Raw genomic sequence first — 20,098 nt, forward strand, 5'->3', positions numbered from 1 at the left:
ATTGTCACAAACCAGCGAACCAAGAAGACACTATCATGGTCATTATTACTTTGAAAAGAGACTTGTGCACAGTGAGGCTAATGCGCCACAGAACTTAGTTCAGTAATGTAAACACAGGTCCACTTTTACCTCTGGATGGTGAGGGTGCGATGGAATGTTTCCCTCCAGTAATTATTTTATTTTATTCAACATCTGTAGGAAGTACAGTAACAAACTTGAAAGGATGGAGGAATGATTTACAAGGATGTTATCAGGATTGAGTGTTTCAGCTATAGGGAGGGGCTGGGGCTCTCCTCCCTGGAGTGTCGCAGGCTGAGGGGTGACCTTATAGGGGTTTATAAAATCGTGAGGGGCATGGATAGAGTGAATAGTCAAGTCTTTTCCCTAGGACAGGGGAGCCCAAAACTAGAGGGCATAGATTTAAGGTGAGAGGGGAAAGATTTAAAAGGGACATGAGAGGCAACTTCTTCACACAGAGGGTGGTGTGCGTACGGAGCGAGCTGCCAGAGGAAGTGGTAGAGGTGGTTACGATTACAACATTTTAAAGACATCTGGATGGGTACACGAATAGGGAAGGTTCAGACAGATATGGCCAAACACAGGGAAATGAGACTTGATCAGTTTAGGGTATCTGGTCGGCATGGGCAAGTTGAAGCAAAGGGTCTGTTTCCATGATGTATGACCCTATGAAATGGGACGTGGCCATCACTGGCTGGACCAGCAATTATTGCCCATCCCTGGTGGTGAGCTCCCTTCTTGAAACACTGCAGTCAATTTAGTGTACATGCATTCATGATAGAATTCATAATTCCCTTTCGGAAGGGAGTTCCATGATTTAGGCTCAGCAAGAATAACGATATATTTCCAAGTCAGGATGTTAAGTGTTTTGGACAGCCGCTTGCAGGGGGTGGTGTTCCTGTGTATCTGCTGCCCTTGCCTTTCTAGGTGGTTGAAGTTGTTAGTTTTCAAGAGGCTGTTGAAGGACCCTTGATGAATTGCGGCGGTGCATCCTTCAGATGGCTCACAATGCTATACTGTGTGGCCTCTCCCTGGCAGACTCTCCACTTTCTGCATGTGTTCTGGACTTGCATTATCTGTTCCTATCCTCTGCAAAGAATGGCCTCAATTGAATGATGTGGGTTCGGTCAACCTTTCACATCATAAAAACAAGATCTATAAATGGGTTACCTCATTTATTTTTCCCCTTGACGCTCTGTCTTGTCGAGTGAAACAAATTGGTGAACAACTGGATCTGCAGGAAGGCACACTATTTCTCCTGGGTCTTGTCAGGTCTTCCTGATTCCTCTCTGGATGTGTAAGCTTAACTACAACCCCCCCACACCCCCACCCCCCGTAACACCAATTGCAAGCTGCCATTTTTAAAATTAATCGGTTCTTCCCCTCCCACCTCCAAGGTCACTGTGCCGTTGACACGAGGTTCTCTCAAGTCATTGCACACTAAGCGGTCATCCTCACCAGTAAATGCTGCCATTCTATTCAACCTTGAGTAGCATCACAGCCAGACCTGGACATCTCCTTGTCCAATCCCCTCATTCCACCAGGAGTCATACACCACTCACACAAATGACTCTATTATTTCCCCAGCTTCCCCTATCCCCACTACCACTCCCACCCACCCGGAGGATAAAAGGTTGGTCTCTTTCGCGGAAAGGCCAACTGTTGGCACCCACTCACTCCACGCTCCTTGGCATTAATGCCCAATGCTTTGGGCTGTTACATTCCACAGAGTTGCCAAATCCCCATGTTAGGGAATCAACAGCAGGTAAGCAAGAGTAAGGAGGGCAGAGATCATGTGATGAAAACTCCCGGAATGTACCCAAGGAGAGTTGGCAACTCCAGCACGTCAGAAATGTCAGTTGAGTTTGGAGCATGTGGTACCTTATATCACAGATGGTACGGGCTGATGCTGGTACCTGTTTTCACCCTGGTATTTGCAGGAGGCCCCTCCATTCTTCCATACAATGCAGTTATTGTTATTGTATAATCGGTGTTTGGCAAAAGGCCTTGGATATGGTATAATCTCGTTGATGGTTCCAGATTGACTGTCAGGACATCCCTTCCTACAGGAGAAAAAATAAAGCAAAGAACAATCAAAAATTCAACATGTCACTTCTTTTTCCATTCCCCAACCTTAATTACCATTAAACCCAGTGGCTTGCTGGGCCATTTCAGAGGGTGGTTAAGAGTCAACCACCTTATTGTAGATCTGGAGTCACATGTAGGTCAGACCAGGTAAAGACGGCAGTTTCCTTCCCGAAAGGACATCAGCAAACCAGGTGGGATTTTCCCAACTATCAATGATCGTTCTGTGGTAACTATTGTTGAGACTAGCTTTAATTCCAAATGTGTTGATAGAATTCAAATTCCACTAGTGGCCATTATGCAAATTTAACCCATGTCCATAAGGTCCCTCACCAACTTCTGCAGACGCACCGTAGAAAGCAAACTGTCCGGGTGCATAACAGCCTGGTACGGCAACTGCTTTGCCCAGGACCGTAAGAAACTACAGAAGGTGGTGCGTACAGCCCAGGCCATCAGGGAAGCCAATCCTCCACCCATGGACTCCATTTAGACAGCTCGCTGCCGCAGAAAGGCAGCCAACATCATTAAAGACCCATCACACCCTGGTAATGATCTCCTACAACCTCTTCCATCAGGCAGAAGACACAGGAGCCTGAACACACGCACCAGCAGGTTCAGGAACAGCTTTCTGGCCATTATCAGATTGTTGAGTGGACTCTAGCCTCAAATAATGTAGCCCGCAATGTAACGTGTATGCCTCTCAGTCTATTTGATCTGCGCATCCTTTGCTTGCTGTGATCTGCCTGTACCACTCACAAACAAAACTTTTCTCTGTACTTCAGTACATGTGACAATAAAATCAATCAAAGCATATCAAATTAATAGGCTGAGCCTCAGGTGGATGGCACAGTGGCACAGTGACTGGGATCAATTCCAGCCACAGATGATTGTCTGTGTGGAGGCTGCACATTCTCCCTGTGGTCTGCGTGGGATTCCTCCGGGTGCTCCGGTTTCCGCCCACACTCCAAAGACGTGCAGGTTAAGTGGATTGACCATGTCAAGGTGTTCAGGGAATGTTTAGGTTAGGTGAGTTAGACATGGGAAATGCAGGGGTAGGGGAATGGGTCTAGGTGGGATGAACTTCAGAGGGGCAGTGTTGATTTATTGGGCTGAATGGCCTGTTTCCACACTGTAGGGATTCTGTGAATGTCCTTGTGTGCTGCGGTATAGTGCAAAATCCATGGTCTTTGAATCATCTGGAAAACTCAGACAGAAGCAACTGCTTTTCCTTTTTTTATTTGCTGCCTAGCAGTCCAACCCTAATTGTCCAGAGAGCAGGTAAAGAGTCAACAACATTGCTGTGGGTCTGGAGTCACATATAGGCCAGGCCAGGTGAGGATGGCAGATTCCCTTCCATAAAGAGCATTAGTGAATCTGATGGGCTTTTCCCCTAACAATCACCCTTCAGTTCTTAATTCCAGATATTTATTGAATTCAAATTCCACCATCTGCCATGGCAGGATTTGAAGCGAGGCCCCCAGAATGTCATCTAGATCTCTAGATTAACAGTCCAACGATAATACCACTAGGCCAACACCTCCCACTAAGTTACCATGCTCGACAAGCAATTCTTACAGTTGTGCACAAAACAATGAAAAAGTAACACAGGAAAGGTAGGGAAAATAAAACAGATCAATAGTAATTCAGTTTAACCCAGAGACAGTGATTGGACCTCAGCTGTTGTCATTAACAACCTTGCCCTGTGTTCTGGAACATGGAAATTTTAAAAAAAATCAGTTGGGTTTCCTGCATCCCTTGTCCTGACCTCAAAAGTAGTGACATAAAAGAGAAATACCGTGCTGTGATCATAAATCCCACATTCAAATAGTTTATTTAATGTTCACTCGCACGAGAAGAAAATCAAGTTGCAATTATGTAGGGCCTGACATGCAAATCCAAGCCTTCACAGGAGGAATGATCATGCAACTGGCTCGAGGAGGTCAGGTAACCAAAACCTGATTGAAGAGGTAGACTTTACGGAAGATCTTGAGGAAAGGAATTCCTAGGGCTCATGATCCTCTGAGAGAAAAAAAAGTTTCCTCATCTCAGTTTTAAATGAGTGACTCCTTATTTTTAAACTACAACCGCTGGCTCTAGAATGTCTTAGGACCTTATAGAGTCATAGGCACGGAGACAGGCCTTTCGGCCCAAATGCCCACCAAAATGTCATCCATGGTAACCCCACTTTCCTGCACTTGGCCCAACCCTTCTAAACCTTTCCTGTCCATATATTCATCCAGATGACTTTTAAATGTTGTTAATGTACCTACTTCAACCACTTCCGCAGACAGCTCATCCCATATTCCTTGCTGGATGAGGACCAATGACCACAGGTCTCCCTACAGTGTTTGTACCATTGTTTAACTTACTAACATCACTTGTACTTCTAGTTACTACCATTGAATCAACTACACCTTGCTTAAGGTAAGAGCATCTTGTGAAGACTCAACAGTGGCTCAGCCTCCACTGCTTTAAATCAAGTAGCCTTTTGGTCAAGGAGAGAAGGCAATGGCAGAAAACTACTGCGCCCACAAGCTGGTAGTGGTTAGCATCAATGCTTGCACTATTTGGAAAGGGGCAGGGAGATTTAGGGAGGGAATTCCAGGCACAGTGTTCTCGGAAGGCGCAACTGTCAATGGGGGAGCGTTCGAAGGTGCTCAAGAGGCCAGAATTTGGGGAAACCGTGGCGGCCTGGTAACATCCCTACACTAGCAATCCAGATACCCAATCTTGTTCTTTGGTGACATGGGTTCAAGTCCGACCACAGAAGCTAGTGAGATTTAAATTCTTTTTGTGAACAATCTTGAATCATAAATCTAGACTTAGTGATGGTTACCAGGAAACCATGTTTGATGGTTGTAAAAATCCCCATCTGGTTCATTAATAGCTGTTAGGAAGGGAGATCTGCCATCCTTACCCAGTCTTGCCTACATGTGACTCCAGACCCATAGTAACACAATTGACTCTTGACTGACCTCTTAGTTGGTCAATGGCCACTCAGTTCAATGGGAATAAAGATTGGGCAACACGGTGGCTCAGTGGTTAGCACTGCTGCCTCACAGTGCCAGGAATCCAGGTTCGATCCCACCCTCGAGCGACTGTCTGTGTGAAGTTTGCAAACTCTCCCCGCGCCAGTGTGGGTTTCCTCTGGGTGCTCCAGTTTCCTCCCACAGTCCAAAGATATGTAGGCTAGGTGGATTGGCCATGCTAAATTGCCCATAGAGTTCAGGAATGTGTAGATTAGGGGCACGGATCTGGGTGGGATGCTCTGAGAGTTGGTGTGGACTTGTTGGGCCGAAGGGTCTGCTTCCACACTGTAGGGATTCTGTGATCCAAAATAATGGCCTTGCTAGTGACCCTCATGTCCCACAAATGAATAAAAAAAGTGCCGGTAAAAGGATTTCTGAAGAAGGATCCAAACCCAAAACATCAGCTTTCCTGCTCCTCTGATGCTGCTTGGCCTGCTGTGGTCATCCAGCTCTGCACTGTGTTATCTGGTAAAATGCAGAGAGCTTGTAAGTTAGACAGATGTGGGAGGGGTTGGGGAGGCCTTGGAGGGATATGAAATGAAGAATGTTTATTACAAATGTCAAGATATTGCAGGACTGACATAAGCCAGGAAGGGTAGGGGGTGATGAGTGAACTGAAACGAGGTACAAGTCACAACACATTTGTGAGGCAGACTCTGTGGAGTGTCAAACATCTTGAAACACACAGTGGCTAAAAGTGGGTTGGCAGGGGATATCAGGACGAGAGGGGATGAAGCGGGTGCCAGTTTGGTTCAACAACACAAACAGGGCTTGTACTGCAAGAACAGCGTTCTTACTTTCCTCATGGAAAAGACCCGAAACAGCAAAATTCTGGTTTTGAAACTCAGTGCTGGTTTAAGTTGACCTCCCTGAATTGCAGCCAACTCTGGCTTGCAGTCCTTTTGGCAGACAATAAAGCTTTCTCCTAGACTGACACTTACTGTTTTAACTTGAAAGAAAGCACCACTATACAGTTCGACCCCTCTACACACCAAAGCCAGAAGTAACACAGAAGCATTATTTCCCCTCAGCAGACACACTTTCAGCTCCTGGGAAAATGCTTTAAGGGGGTTCCTCAAATGGTCTTCAACAAGCTGATTTCACTCACAATTTCTATCTACTAACCTCCCTCCTGTAAGCGCTGAGTGTGGTGCTCTGGGCAAATTGTGGCATGTGACCCACCAGTGAGCCTGGTTGGCAGTGGCAGTTGGCAATTTGAACAAGGGCAGCATCCCTGGCATGTCCGGATCCCATCGCATTCCAGCAGTGTTTACTGGAATAATGATCGGGAACAGGGCCACTGAGCTCGAACGGCTCTGTTTGAAGAGCAATGGAAGTGAAGGTTCTCTGACCTAACGGGGAGCGGAGACTGCGTTAATCAGAGTATTCAAGGTTTTTACTGACAAAGAAGTCAAGAGTCATGGGGTGCTGCGGGGAAAGGGGAGTTAAGGCCAGCCACATCAGATCTGCCACGACCCCTTCTCGAATATAACATGGCACCAAATCACCCCTTAAACTCATGAGTTCAACAACTGATGAGTTAACAATAACAAAGCGGCAGGGTGAAAGGGAGAAGGGCTACATCAAAATGGAACAGGAGATAATGCACACCAGCCTCTGCAGTGACTCCTTCTCTCTAAATGCCTCGAGGGTGTCAACCATGTCCTAGATATTTTTCTAATCAACCTGTTTGGAGATGTTATTGTCTGGAGCAGGTGGGACTTGAACCTCAGGCAAAAGGTTCGGGCACTGCCACTATACCACAGGGACCCCTTAAGCCATAAATGTCTTTCTTTGTTGTGTCAAGCCCTGATTTTATGCTAATATAGGAATTAGGAACACGCGTAGGCCATTCTGCCCCTCAGGCCTGCGCCATCATTCAGTAAGACTAATCTGATTGAGGCTTCACTTCTACCTTTTGATCCCACCCCTAATAAACATTTATTCACAAATTGGCACAGCAGGCTCAAAGGGCTGGCTGGCCATCTCTTGCCTCACTCTGGTCTTACCTGCTGATGGTCCCCACTTCAGCCGATAGCCTGAAATTCCACTCACACTTCTCCATGTCACTTGCACACTCTGCGGAGTCACGTTTTGAACGGTCAGTTGTTGCACCAATTCCAGAGGCACTGAAACCACAAAAAACACACACACACACACACACACACACACACACACACACACACACACATATATTGTGTTTTACTTTGGTTCATGGCTTAAAGGCAACTCAACACCAAGGCTACAGATACACACCAAACACACAGACACACACACACACGCACACACACACGCACACATGCACATGCACACAACATACACACATACACCCAGACACACACCGCACTTACACACACACACACACACACACACACACACAACACACATCCATGCATACACAACTACACACCACACAGACACCCACACACACAAAGCACACAGATACAACACATGCACACACACATACATACAATACATGCACACACACATAGATACACACATACAGATACGACTCATACACATAAACACACACACATACACACACACACAGATACAACACGTGCACACACACACACACACACACACACACAGATATAACACGTGTGCACACACACACAGATACAACACATGCACACACACACACAGATACAACACGTGCACACACACACACAATCACATACACACACAGATACAACACGTGAACACACACACACACACACAGATACAACACATGCACACACACACACACACAGATACAACACATGCACACACACAGATACAACACGTACACACACACAATATCACATACACACACGGCCTACACTCTGCCAATAATAACTGACAAGCAAATCACTTTAAGGGCAATAAATCCCCCAATGACATATTTGCGTTATTATGTTTGAGATCTAACAATAGCTCCAGATGATAAACTTTTTTGAAAACTGTGAAAGAAACAGAAATGTTGGATCTTTTCCCCTTGCACTCATGATGATAGACACAGGAATAACAAATGTGAAAGGGAGCAGCAATGTACACTGCACGGGAAGTTAGTGCTAAATGTTGGCACCGTTAAATCTGGTGGGCTGAAGGGTTGCTGTGGTGAATGAATCAGGGGACTACTGTCTCCCAACATTTTAGTTCATTTAAAAAGAAGGAGCAATGTTAAAATATAGACCACTTTCTCCTGTCTTGGAGACTTCAGGTACTTACAAGTCCTGCCAGAGATTGAGGTTGGTTCTGCTGTATTCCTGGGGTAGATGGGATGAATGGTAATGTCGTACTCTGTGTCTGGAAGTAGCTCTTCGAGGATGAAGGAGATGGCATTCAATCTCAAGGTCTTCTCCTGCAGCTGCGTGTCTGTGTCTCCTGTTTACAGGGGAGTGAGGGAGGGCAGTGGGGCAATGGCAGGTGGTGAGATCACGAAGCCAAGAAAGAAAGGGATATTTCAATCAGAATTGTACAACTGCTTTCAAAGCATTGCCATAAAAGTCAGGCTGCAACAAACTTGTTTTTAAGGTAATGGGGGAGCAGGCTGCTCAGAATTTACCCAGTTAATTGCTAAGAATTCTACGCATATAACAGTACAGCAAAGGAACAGGCCCTTCAGCCTACCAAGTCTGTGCTGACCATGATGCCATTGCAAATCAAATACATCTACCTGCACATAGTCTGCATCTCTCTACTGCCTGCTTGTTCATGCATCTGTGTAAATACCTTTTAAACATTGCTTTTGTATCTGTTTCTACCACCAGCCCTGGCAGCGCATTCCAGGGGCTCTGTGCAAAAAATCTTTCCTCGCACATCTCCTTTAAACTTTGCCACTCTCATCATCAACCTATGCTCCAGTATTGGACACTTCTGCCCTGGGGAAAAGGATTCCAACTATCCATCCAATCCATGCCTCTCATAATTTTATACGAATCTATCAGCCTCCAGCATTCTCATGAAAACATTCCAAGTTTGTTCAACCACTCCTTATCGCTCATACACTCCAATCCACGGCAACATCATGGATTACATCATTAAAGATGCTATACAAGTGCAAGTTGCTGTTGTTGAAGGAGCTACCTGCAAACCCACCGCACCCTCTTGAAGCATCACAGTCGATTAGTAGATGCCAATTTTACTGAATGGAACATTTTCTAACGTTTGGAATCAATGGCAGAGTTTGGATGAGACCGTCACTGGAGAGCTGTGCACAGTTTTGGTCTCCATTTTTGGACAGGGATTTATTTGAGGGTAAACTGGATTCCTAGGATGAGGATGGTCCAGTGATGAGAAGTTGAGTGGGGTGTGGAAGAACAAAAGGTGATGCTATTGAAATATGCAAGATTCTGACAGGCCTTAACAGGGTCAATGCTGACAGGCTGATCTTCTTTGGTGGGAGAATCTAGAACACAGTCATCCAGTCTCAGGCTGAGAAGTTCCTCCACTTTTTTTTTCCCCAAGACTGAGTACAATAGATGAAGCCAGCATTAATTGCCCATCCCTGATCGCCCTACAGAAGGTGCTAGTGAGCTGCCTACTTGAACCGCTACAGCCTTTTGGGGTGTAGGTAATGCTGTTAGGGAGGGAATTTTGGAACTCTTTCCCAGCAATACTGAAGGAATAATGTTATATTTCCATGTCAGGACGGTGCAAGGCCTGGAGGGGACCTTGTTGCCTATGTCCTTCTAGGTGGGAAAGTATTGTATTTAATGATGGAACTAGCCCGAGGAGCCAAATGGTCCACTCCTTCTCTTAGTTATTATAACATCGAATACTGAGCCACTCATCAGTGAGGGCAGAACCCAAGTTATTTCCCCTGGATAACCGTTCACCTCTAACTCTAAAGAACTGTTCCATTGCAGTTTGCCCAATAAGGCAATAAGAAATAGGAACGGGAGGAGGCCATTCGGCCCCTCAAGCATACTCCGCCATTCAGTCAGATCATGGCAGATCCAACATTCCTCACGTCCACTTTCCTGCAGTTTTTTATGTAGCCATTGATTCCCCAACTGATGAAGAATCCAACTCAGCCTTAGGTATACACAAAGAATCTGCCCCCAATGCTCTCTGTGGAACAGAGTTCCAAAGATCCACAATTCTTCCTTATCTCAGTCTTAAATTGGTGCCCCTTTATTCTCAGACTATGCCCTCTAGTCCTAGACTTTCCCATGGGGGAAAATATCGTCTTAGCAATTAACCTGTTATGCCCCTTAAGAATCCAATATGTTTCAATGAGATCACCTCCCACTATTCTAAACTCCAGTGTGTAGAGTCCCAACCTTTACCCTTTGCTCATTAAACATTCCCTCCATGCCAGGGATCATCCTAGTGAACTATGATTGAACTGCCTCCAAATTAAATGATACCTTTCCTTAAGAAAGGGAGTAGCACATTGTCTCAGAGGTTAGCACTGCTGCCTCACAGCACCAGGGGCCTGGGTTCAATTCCAGCCTCAGGTGATGCTCTGCATGGGTTTTCTTCCATAGTCCAAAGATGTGCGGATTAGGGTGGATTGGCCATGCTAAATTGTCCCACAGTGTCCACGGATATGTAGATTATGCAAATTAGCTGTGGCAAGTGGAGGCTTACAAGGATAAGGGGGGGGCGGTGCCCAGATCTGGATGGGCAGCTGTTTGGAGGGCTAGTGCGGACTCGATGGACAGAAAGGCCTGCTTCCACACTTACAGTACTGCGGACGTGGTCTCCCTGGCATCTTTTACAGTTGCAGTAGGACTCTTACACTCCAATCCCTTTAACCTTGCATTGACCAGCTCTCCACGAATACTGGATTGTGGACTATATCTTAACTAAGGAAAACAAAACTGCTCAGCTTATCCCCCGCCTCATTTCGGGAAGATTTTCAACCAGCAACTTTCTCCCAAAAGGTTGGGCCGGGAATCGGAGCAGCCCTCCAGAGCAGAAGCGCTGTGTTCAAACCCAGGCTTTGCTGGTGTCCTTCTGACAGAGCACCCGGCTGTAAACTGTAGATTCTGTTGTGTAGGCGAGACACAGCATGTTTCTTGGCCTGTTTTCAATCACCAACCAATATCAGAGATGTAAGATTTTCCACATGACAGAATCATTGTCAAGTCTGTGTGTTAAATACAAGCACAGGATCTCTCTTCTGCCTCGTCAGCTGCTCACCATCACACACACCCACCCTTTTGAAGTACTATCTAAGGTTTGAGAGTTGCTCAACAACGAGGGTATCAGGCACTAGCTGGATAAGCATCCAGATCTTAAATGGCACACTGTTCACAGGAGTCCTTTAAGCAAATTCAAACAGCAAAAAAAATGCAATGAGCTCACTTTCTGTCCCAAAAATAGAATAAGAGAATTTTAACACACAGGAGGCCATTTGGCCCATCATGTCCGTACTGGTTTCTGAAAGAGCTACCCAGACAGTCTCACTCTCCAGCCCTATCTCCACAGCTATCTCAATTCATTCCTTTCAAATATATATCCAGCTCTCTTTTGAAACCTCCAATGGAATCCAATCAGAGCAATTAACAACATCAGGCATTCACAACAACTGTTACCCTTGACAGAGGCAGAAGAGGGGCAAAAGTATGTTGAAAAAAACACACTTTCCAACTTTTTTCAGTACTGACAAAGAGTCATTGTGGACTTAAAACAATGATTCTGTTTCTCTCTCTCCACAGATGCTGGCAGACCTGCTGAGTTTCTCCAATATTCCCTACGTTTGTTACACATTAATTCGCTTTGACTGCTCTGACCTTCTGCAGCCAAGGGTAGATCAGGGGCGAGGGTGCACCATTGTCCCGACTCCATTATAAAACTGAAGCTTTGATTTAAGTGTAAGTTTGTGACTTTGTGACTCTGACAGTAATTACAGCACCTGTTTTAGTAATTCATTGAGTCATGTAGCACGGCAGCAGTCCCTTTGATCCAACTCGTCTATGCCGACCACACTTCCCAATCCAAGCTGGTCTCACTTGGTCTATATGCCTATAAACCTTTCCTATTCATGCACCTATCCAAATGTCCTTCAAATGTTGCAACTGTACCTGCATCTACCACTTCATTCCATTACACACCACCCGCTGTGTGAGAAAGTTACCAGTCAGGTCCTTCTTACATCTTACTCGTCTCACCTTAAAATTATGCCTTCTGGTTATAAAATCCCCAACCCGAGGGAAAAGACTTTGCTATTCACCTTATCAATGCCCCTCATGATTTCATAAGGTCACCCTTCAACCTCCGATACTCCAGTGAAAAAAGTCCAAGCTTCTCCTTGGAACTCAAACTCTCCAGCCCGGCAACATCCTTGTAAATCTTTTCTGAGCCCTCTCCAATTTAATAACTTTCCTATAGCAGGGCGACCAGAACTGCACACTGTATTCCAAAAGTGGCCTCAACAAACCTCCTGGACAAACTCCAAATGACTTCCATGTGAGTTTGGTCTGAGCAATGAAGGCAAGTGTGCGTTCTTCATCACTCAACAAAGCAGAAGTCACATAACGCCAGGTCACAGCACGACAGGTTTATGCTTTCGGAAGCGTTGCCTCTATGTCGGATGAAGTCAGCTCAGCTGAAAAAGCAGCTTGTGATTTCAAATAAACCTGTCAGCCTGTAACTTGGGATCATGCAACTTCTGATTTTGTCCATCCCAGTCCAACACAGGCACCTCCACATCACGGTCACCACTCACCCGTTATAATTTGGTGCAATTCAGCTAATTCACTTTCATTACTTTATTTAAAATGGGGGAAGGAGAGACTGTTGGGAGAGAAGCTAGGAGGCATACAAATGCAAAGTTGCATTCTGGGAATCTTCCTATTATTGAGGAAAGGATGAATATTTTGTTTCATGCATTGCCAGTTTTAGGATTGGATGAATATCCTGGACTAGTTTTTGATCACCAATGGGATTTTGGATGGGCATGCTCCATTTTAGTTGCTCTCTATCTGGCCTAAAGTTTTATTCAGTTCTGTTCCCCAAAGATAGCATGGCTTCAAGGGTTTGTGTAGTGTTTTTATTGTGTTTTTCCTGACAGAAGAATAATTGTTGAAGCCTCTCATAGAACATAGAACATAGAACATTACAGCACAGTACAGGCCCTTCGGCCTTCGATGTTGTGCTGACTTTCATACCAATCTGAAGTCCATCTAACCTACACTATTCCATGTACATACATCTTCCACTCATCAGGACAATTCACAAGAATAGCAATTTAATGGAAAACTAACATTTATACTACCATAAGAGGACAGCCGTGATTGGTTAGCAAGTGGCCTCTGACTGGTAGAAGTGTTGCTATGGGGATACACCACTGGGGTACCCTTGTGCAATATATAGGCAGTCACTGGGTTACAAATGAATTTGATTCTGGAGTCTGTTCACAAGTTGGTTTATGTACAAGTCACAACACAATGTCAGACAATGTGTGCGGCACGGTGGCTCAGTGGTTAGCACTGTTGCCTCACTGTGCCAGGGACCTGGGTTCAATCCCATCCTCGGGTGACTGTCCATGTGCAGTTTGCGCACTCTCCCTGTGTCTATGCAGGTTTTCTCCAGGCGTTCCCATTTCCTCCCACAGTCCAAAGATGTACAGATCAGGTGGATTGGCCATGCTAAACTGCCCCTAGTGTCCAGGGATATATGGGTTAGCCATGGAAAATGCAGGGTTATAGGGACAGGATAATGGAGTGGATCTGGATGGGATGCTCTTCAAAGGGTTGGTGTAGACTTGATGAGCCAAATGGCCTGTTTGAACATAAGGGGGGCTCTATAAAGTGGCTGGTTGTGAGCAAAGGCAATATTTGTATGTAGGATCTTTAAAATTACATCCCTGTATGGGGTTATGTTCTTAAGTAAGAGCAGTGGTAAATGTTGGTTTTTGCTGTGTTGGCATTCTTGCAAATCCTCCTGAGAAGTGCAAAATGAAAATCTTTGACATAATGTTTCTGTTCTTTTCAGAAATTACCCAAGTCCCGATCTACTTGATGGGCCGAATGGCCTCCTAATCTGTAATAAATCTGCAATATATTGTGTTATACAGTGCTGTACACCATACCTGTGTGGGACAGGCTGCATGGATGAGTGAAAAGTTTCCTGTTTTAACTTTCATGCCATCTTTGGCATCAGCAAAAATCCAGGCAAGGCCCAGTTTGGTTTGAATGGGTCTCTTCTACATAATCGCGCCTTGAGAAATCTCTCACCATCGAGCATTTGTCATTGGCTCAATTCTCTGCCTATTCACCACCGTCAAAACTTCTTCATTTTAAGGGCAGCAGCAATTCAAGAAAGTGACCTTGCTGAGAATGAGGGAGACTTGTCTTAGTAGGACAGCTGAAGTAGGTTGGACTGATATTCATTCAGAGATTGGAAGAAAGGAAGGGGGAACGTGTAAGGTTCTGAAGGGCCTTGACAGTGTGGATCCTGAGCAGTCCCTTCCCTTAGTGAGAGAAATCCGGGAGAGGAGGAGGTGTCACGGTATATAAACATCTCCCATCTAGGACGGAATTGAAGAGACACTGTTTCTCTCTGAGCGTCATTAATTTTGGAATTCTCTTGCCCGCGACCTGTGGAGGTTGGAACTTTTGAGCGTACTCGGGGATGAGTCAGACAGATCAAGGCGATCAAGGATTATGGAAAGCAGGCAAGAAAATGGAGTTGAGGCTGTAATCAGATCAGCCATGATCTTTTTGATTGTTAGAACAGGCTTTAAGGGCCAAATGTTGGGCTCCAATTTCGTACGATCTATGCCAGGGCTGAGGGACCTGTGGTCTTAAGGCTGCATGCAGCCATCTGCCTATTTGTCTGCAAAGACTAAATCTGGCTTTTTAAATCTCTGTACCGCTTTTTTAAAGTTTCACCGGTAACCCAGTCATGTCAAAAAGTAAGAAAAGAACACTAAAGGAAGAGGACAGAGTATTCAATGAAGAATGGGAATCACAGTATTATGTAGCTGCTGTGAAAGATGAAATGATGTGTTTGCCCTGCGACATCATTGTTGCAACAGTGAAGAAATACAATTCATATCAGCAATATGCAACTCATAAGGAGATCCCCGAAAGTCTGCACTTAAGAAAGTGAGAGATCAAAAGCAGCAGCAAGCATTTAAAACAATGTCAGGACCGAGGGACTGACATCACTGAAGCAATTTCCAGAGCAGCACATGTACTTGGAAGAAGAGGTAAGCCATTTAGCAATGTGGAAATCATAAAAGAACGCATTGTCGAAGTTGTAGGATGTTTAGAATCAGATAAAATTACTAAGTACAAACAACTACCTCTTTCAAGAAGGACTATAACTAATCAGCAACATGTATTAGCCCTCAACATTACAGAACAACTTCATACAATATGCCAAAGCGAACAGATTTATTATTCGATTGCCTTGAGTGAATCCAATGACATTACTAATTCAGTGCAGGTGTTATGTTCTAGTCATGTTATGATTGCGGATTTTCATTGCCATGGATACCCTTATGGTGAGGACACGTGGAAATGGCATCTTCACTATCTTCAAAGAAAGATGCCGCGAAGCAAAACTGAATTTATGCAAATTGGTAAGTGCTAACCAATGTCCTGTACAGCGACAGATGACTCCTCGACTCAATGCACTGACCAATGAAGGAAACACCTTTTTTACCAGCCTGTCTACCTGGGACTCCCCTTTCAAGGAACTATGAGCCTGCACATTGTTCTTGGTTCAGCAGCACTCCCCAGGACCTTACCACTAAGAGTATAAGGCTGTTCTGCAGCTTTCCATCCATATCAACGCTTTGTTAATAGCTGCTCATGTCCCCATCCTGTGTTTGGCAGTGGCAGAGAGCTTGGTAAATTTCGCTGGAGTCCTTTGGCGTCAGGTCAACATTCCCATTTTACTTAATTCTAGCAAAAACTAACTAAGTAAAGGACAGGACTTATCTCTGCAACAGGGCTGCTAGAGAAAGCTATCTCCAAGCAGATTCATTGAAGTCTACAGCATGGAGAAAGGTCCTTTGGCCCATCGAATCTGTGCCAGTCAAAAGCAACCTGACAATTCTAACCCGATTTTACAGCACTTTGCCCAGAGCCTTGCGTGCCTTGACATCTCAAGTGCACATCTAAATAATTCTTTGATGTTAGGATTGTTTCTGCCTTGACCACCCTTACAGGCAGTGAGTTCCAGATTCCCACCACCCTCTGGGTGAAAGCAATTTCCTCCAGCTCTTTCCCTTAAATCTGTGCGTCTGGTCATTGATCTGTCTACCCTCAACTGGTCTTGCTACCTTGTTTACATAATCACTTTAACCTTTGGCACTGCAGGAGCATTGTCTTTTCAAATGGCCCAACAAGAGGCCATTCAGCCCCTCGAGGCTGGTTCACCATTTGATCAGATCGTTGGGCCTATGTTGTACTTCAGTTCTACTTACCCAGCCTGATTTGGGTGCTCTTAACACCCTCACCACAGAATAAAAAGCCAATAAAAGATGGGCCTGCAGGACAAAGGCTGGGCTGTTTCTGCAGTTGCGAACCCACACTGGTTGCACATCAGAGAGGAAGGGATTAAAGCTCAGCAGATGATGCAATCAGGAACAAAGCTATCGCCAGCAGATCTCCTGATGGAATGTTCGCTGTCTGAGAGAATGAATCAGAGCCATTTCACTAATTATGAAGAAAGGTTTCTAGTTTTATCATCAATGGAAGTAAACTCAACCACACAGATGCCTAATGCTCTTACAGTGTTCAAACAGCGGACCTATAAATGTGTGTGTGTGTGTGTGTGTGTGTGTGTGTGTCTGTGTGTCTGTGTCTGTGTGTGTGTGTGTGTGTGTGTGTGTGTGCGTTTGTGTCCATGCGTCTGTGTCTGTGTGTCTGTGTCGCTGTCTGTGTGAGTGTGTGTGTGTCTGTGTATGTGTGTGTGTCTGTGTGTCTATGTGTGCTTGTGTGTGTGAGTCTGTGTGTGTGTCTGTGTGTGTCTGTGTGTGCTTGTGTGTGTGTGTCTGTGTGTGTGTGTGTGTGTATAAAATGAAAACTATCTTTGCAATGTTATACATAAAACTAACCAAAATTATTATTTTAAGAAGGAACAGAGAGATTTCTGTTATTGTTCTGTAAACAAATGAAGTCAGTGTTTAGTAAAATAATGGTGAAAACACACCTCACCACCCTACCCTTACCCTCGGTCTGATTACAAAGAGCTTCTCATTCTAGTGATCTGCAGCCACAGATTGGAACCAACGCAGGGGTCAGGGTCCACGGCAGCTCAGCCATGGCAAGTCACTGTGAAATGAAGGGGTGTAGGACACTGCCATTCAGAGTAAAGAATCTGGAGGGGAGTTGGCTGAGGGGGAGAAAGAGAGATAGTGAAAGCAAGGGGAATTGGGGAGTGGCCTGGCATACTGAGAGTGCATCTCCACAAGGGAAGGGGGGTGTAGAATTCTGAGGAAGTAAGGAGAAGCATTGTGAGGGAGGGACAGTATGATAGAGGGAGTCTCTGAGGGAGGGACACCGCAAGGGAGGAACACACTGTGGGAGGGGCAATGCAAGAGAGGGACACTCTGAGGGAGGGACACACTGCAGGAGAGACACTCTGAGGGAGGAGCACACCGCGGGAGGGACACTCTGAGGGAGGGGCAATGTGAGAGAGGGAGGGGCACACTGAGGGAGGGACACACTGAGGGAGGGGCACACTGCGGGAGGGACACACTGCGGGAGGGGCACACTGCGGGAGGGGCACACTGCAGGAGGGGCACACTGAGGGAGGGACACTGAGGGAGGGACACACTGACAAAGGGACACTCTGAGGGAGGGACACTCTGACAGAGGGACACACTGAGGGAGGGACACACTGAGGGACGGACACACTGAGGGAGGGACACTCTGACAGAGGGACATAGCTAGGGAGGAACATTGCGAGACAGGAACATTGTGAGGGAGGGACATTGCAAGGGACAGGTACTCTGAGGGAAGCACACACTGAGGGACGGACATAGCGAGACAGGGACACTCTGAGGAAAGGACACTCTGAGGGAGGGACTTTGTGAGAGAGGGACACACTGAGGGAGGGACACACTGAGGGAGGGACACACTGAGGGAGGGACATTGCGAGAGATGAACATTGCGAGAGAGGAACATTGTGTGGGAGAGATATGGCAAGGGACGGGCCCTCTGAGGGAAGGACACACTGAGGGAGGGATATTCTGAGGCAGGGTATTCTGAGGGCCAGGGCATTCTGAGGGAGAGATGCTCTGAGGGAAGGAAACTCTGAGGAGGGACAATCTAAGGGAGAGATATTCTGAGGTAATGGCACTCTCAATGAGAGGCAGCACACCAACCTAAATTGGGGAGTTGGGGAAAAGGGCTAATATAAAGTGGAGAGAGTGATCACCCTGACTGCATGGGGGAAGGGTATGGGTGCCGCTCCTGCCTTTAGCAAGATGGAGAAAACATGGCAGCTTTAAGTGTGGTTGATAAGAACACCAGTAGAAACTGGGAGTAAAGTGGAGGGTCTAGAAAGGAGGAAAACTGATCCATTCCCAACCACTGAACCCCCTCAATTGGAAGTAAGAAGGAATTCACCACAAAATGTGGTTACAGTAATAATTGGAGTGTTGCGTACTGTCTGGTCTCCATATTATAAAAAGGATATCGAAGCTCTGAAGAAGATCCAAGAAGATTTAGCTAAATGATGTAGAGCCAACATATTCATCTACAAAGACTGAAGAGGTTGGGACCAATTTGTCTAAAAGGGTGAGGGTTCACTTGACAGGGTTCTTTCTAAGATTATAACAGGGCCTTAGTAGGGTAAACATAGAGGAAATATCCCAATCCTCATGGGATTCCAAAACCAGGGGGCCAAAACTATCAGATAGTTCCTAACAAATTCCATATGAATTCAATGGAAATCTGCTTGCCCAGAATGTGGTGAGAATGTCAACTCACTAAAACAGGAAATGGTCAAGGCTAATAACAGTGCTACAGTTAGGGGGCAAAGGTGGAGTGGTGGTCACTGAACCTGTAATTGAGAGGTGACACTTTTGGGAGCATGGGTTCAAATTCCAGCACAACCACAGGAAATAATAAAATTGATTAAATAATAAAACTAGAATTGAAAGTTGGCCTTTGTCAGAGTGACCATGAGCTTTCACTGACTGTCAGAAAAATCCGTGGAGATGGCAGCACGGTGGCTCAGTGGTTAGCACTGCAGCCTCAGAGCGCCAAGGACCCAGGTTCAATTCCAGCCTCAGGTAACTGTCTGTGTGGATTCTGCACATTCTCCGCGTGTCTGCATGGGTTTCATCCAGGTGCTCCAGTTTCCTCCCACAGTCCAAAGATGTGCAGGCTAGGTGGATCGGCCATGCTAAATTGCCAGTAGTGCTCGGGGTGTGTGGATTATAGGGGATGGCTCTGGGTGGGATGCTCCAAGGGGAGGTGTGGACTTGTTGGGCCGAAGGGCCTGCTTCTACACTGTAGGGAATCTAATCACTAGGCTGATCCTGCAGTTGAGAGGTTTGGCTTATGACAGTACAATGAGTAGACTGGGACTGTACTCACTGGAATTTACAAGAATGAGGGGGATCTTATGGAAACATATAGAATTATGAAAGGAATAGATAAAATAGAAGCAGGGAGGTTGTTACCACTGGTAAAGGTGAAACTAGAACTAGGGGGCATAGCCTGAAAATAAGGGGGAGCAGTTTTAGGACAGAGCAGAGGAGGAACGTCTTCACCCAAAGGGTTGTGACTCTGTGGAATTCCCTGCAGAGTGAAGCGGTTGAGGCTACCTCGTTGAATATTTTTAAGGTGAAGATAGATAGATTTTTGAAAGGTAAAGGGTTAAGGTGAGCAGGACGGCAAATGGAGCTGAGTCCATAAAAAGATCAGCCATGATCCTACTGAATGGTACAGCAGGCTCGAAGGGCCAGATGGCCCGCTCTTGCTCCTTCTTCTTATGTTCTTATGTTCTAATGTCTTTGAAGGAAGGAAATCTGCCAGCTTTACCTGATATGGCCTCTATGAGACTCC

At 45.7% G+C, this 20,098-nt stretch overlaps 1 protein-coding gene across 1 annotated transcript in view; it reads right to left on the reverse strand.

Moving 5' to 3' along the window:
* Nucleotides 1–20,098, reverse strand: part of col7a1 (collagen, type VII, alpha 1) — a 443,464-nt gene that overhangs the window by 336,993 nt on the left and 86,373 nt on the right. Inside the window, exons 10-12 of the mRNA XM_059649672.1 lie at nucleotides 8,343–8,498; nucleotides 7,142–7,261; nucleotides 1,935–2,081 (exon numbers count right to left, since the gene is read on the reverse strand). Coding sequence (XP_059505655.1) covers nucleotides 1,935–2,081; nucleotides 7,142–7,261; nucleotides 8,343–8,498 — 423 coding nt within the window. The remainder of the gene's footprint in view (nucleotides 1–1,934; nucleotides 2,082–7,141; nucleotides 7,262–8,342; nucleotides 8,499–20,098) is intronic.

Source organism: Stegostoma tigrinum, chromosome 11, assembly GCF_030684315.1.
Source record: "Stegostoma tigrinum isolate sSteTig4 chromosome 11, sSteTig4.hap1, whole genome shotgun sequence".
Lineage (NCBI taxonomy): Eukaryota > Metazoa > Chordata > Chondrichthyes > Orectolobiformes > Stegostomatidae > Stegostoma > Stegostoma tigrinum.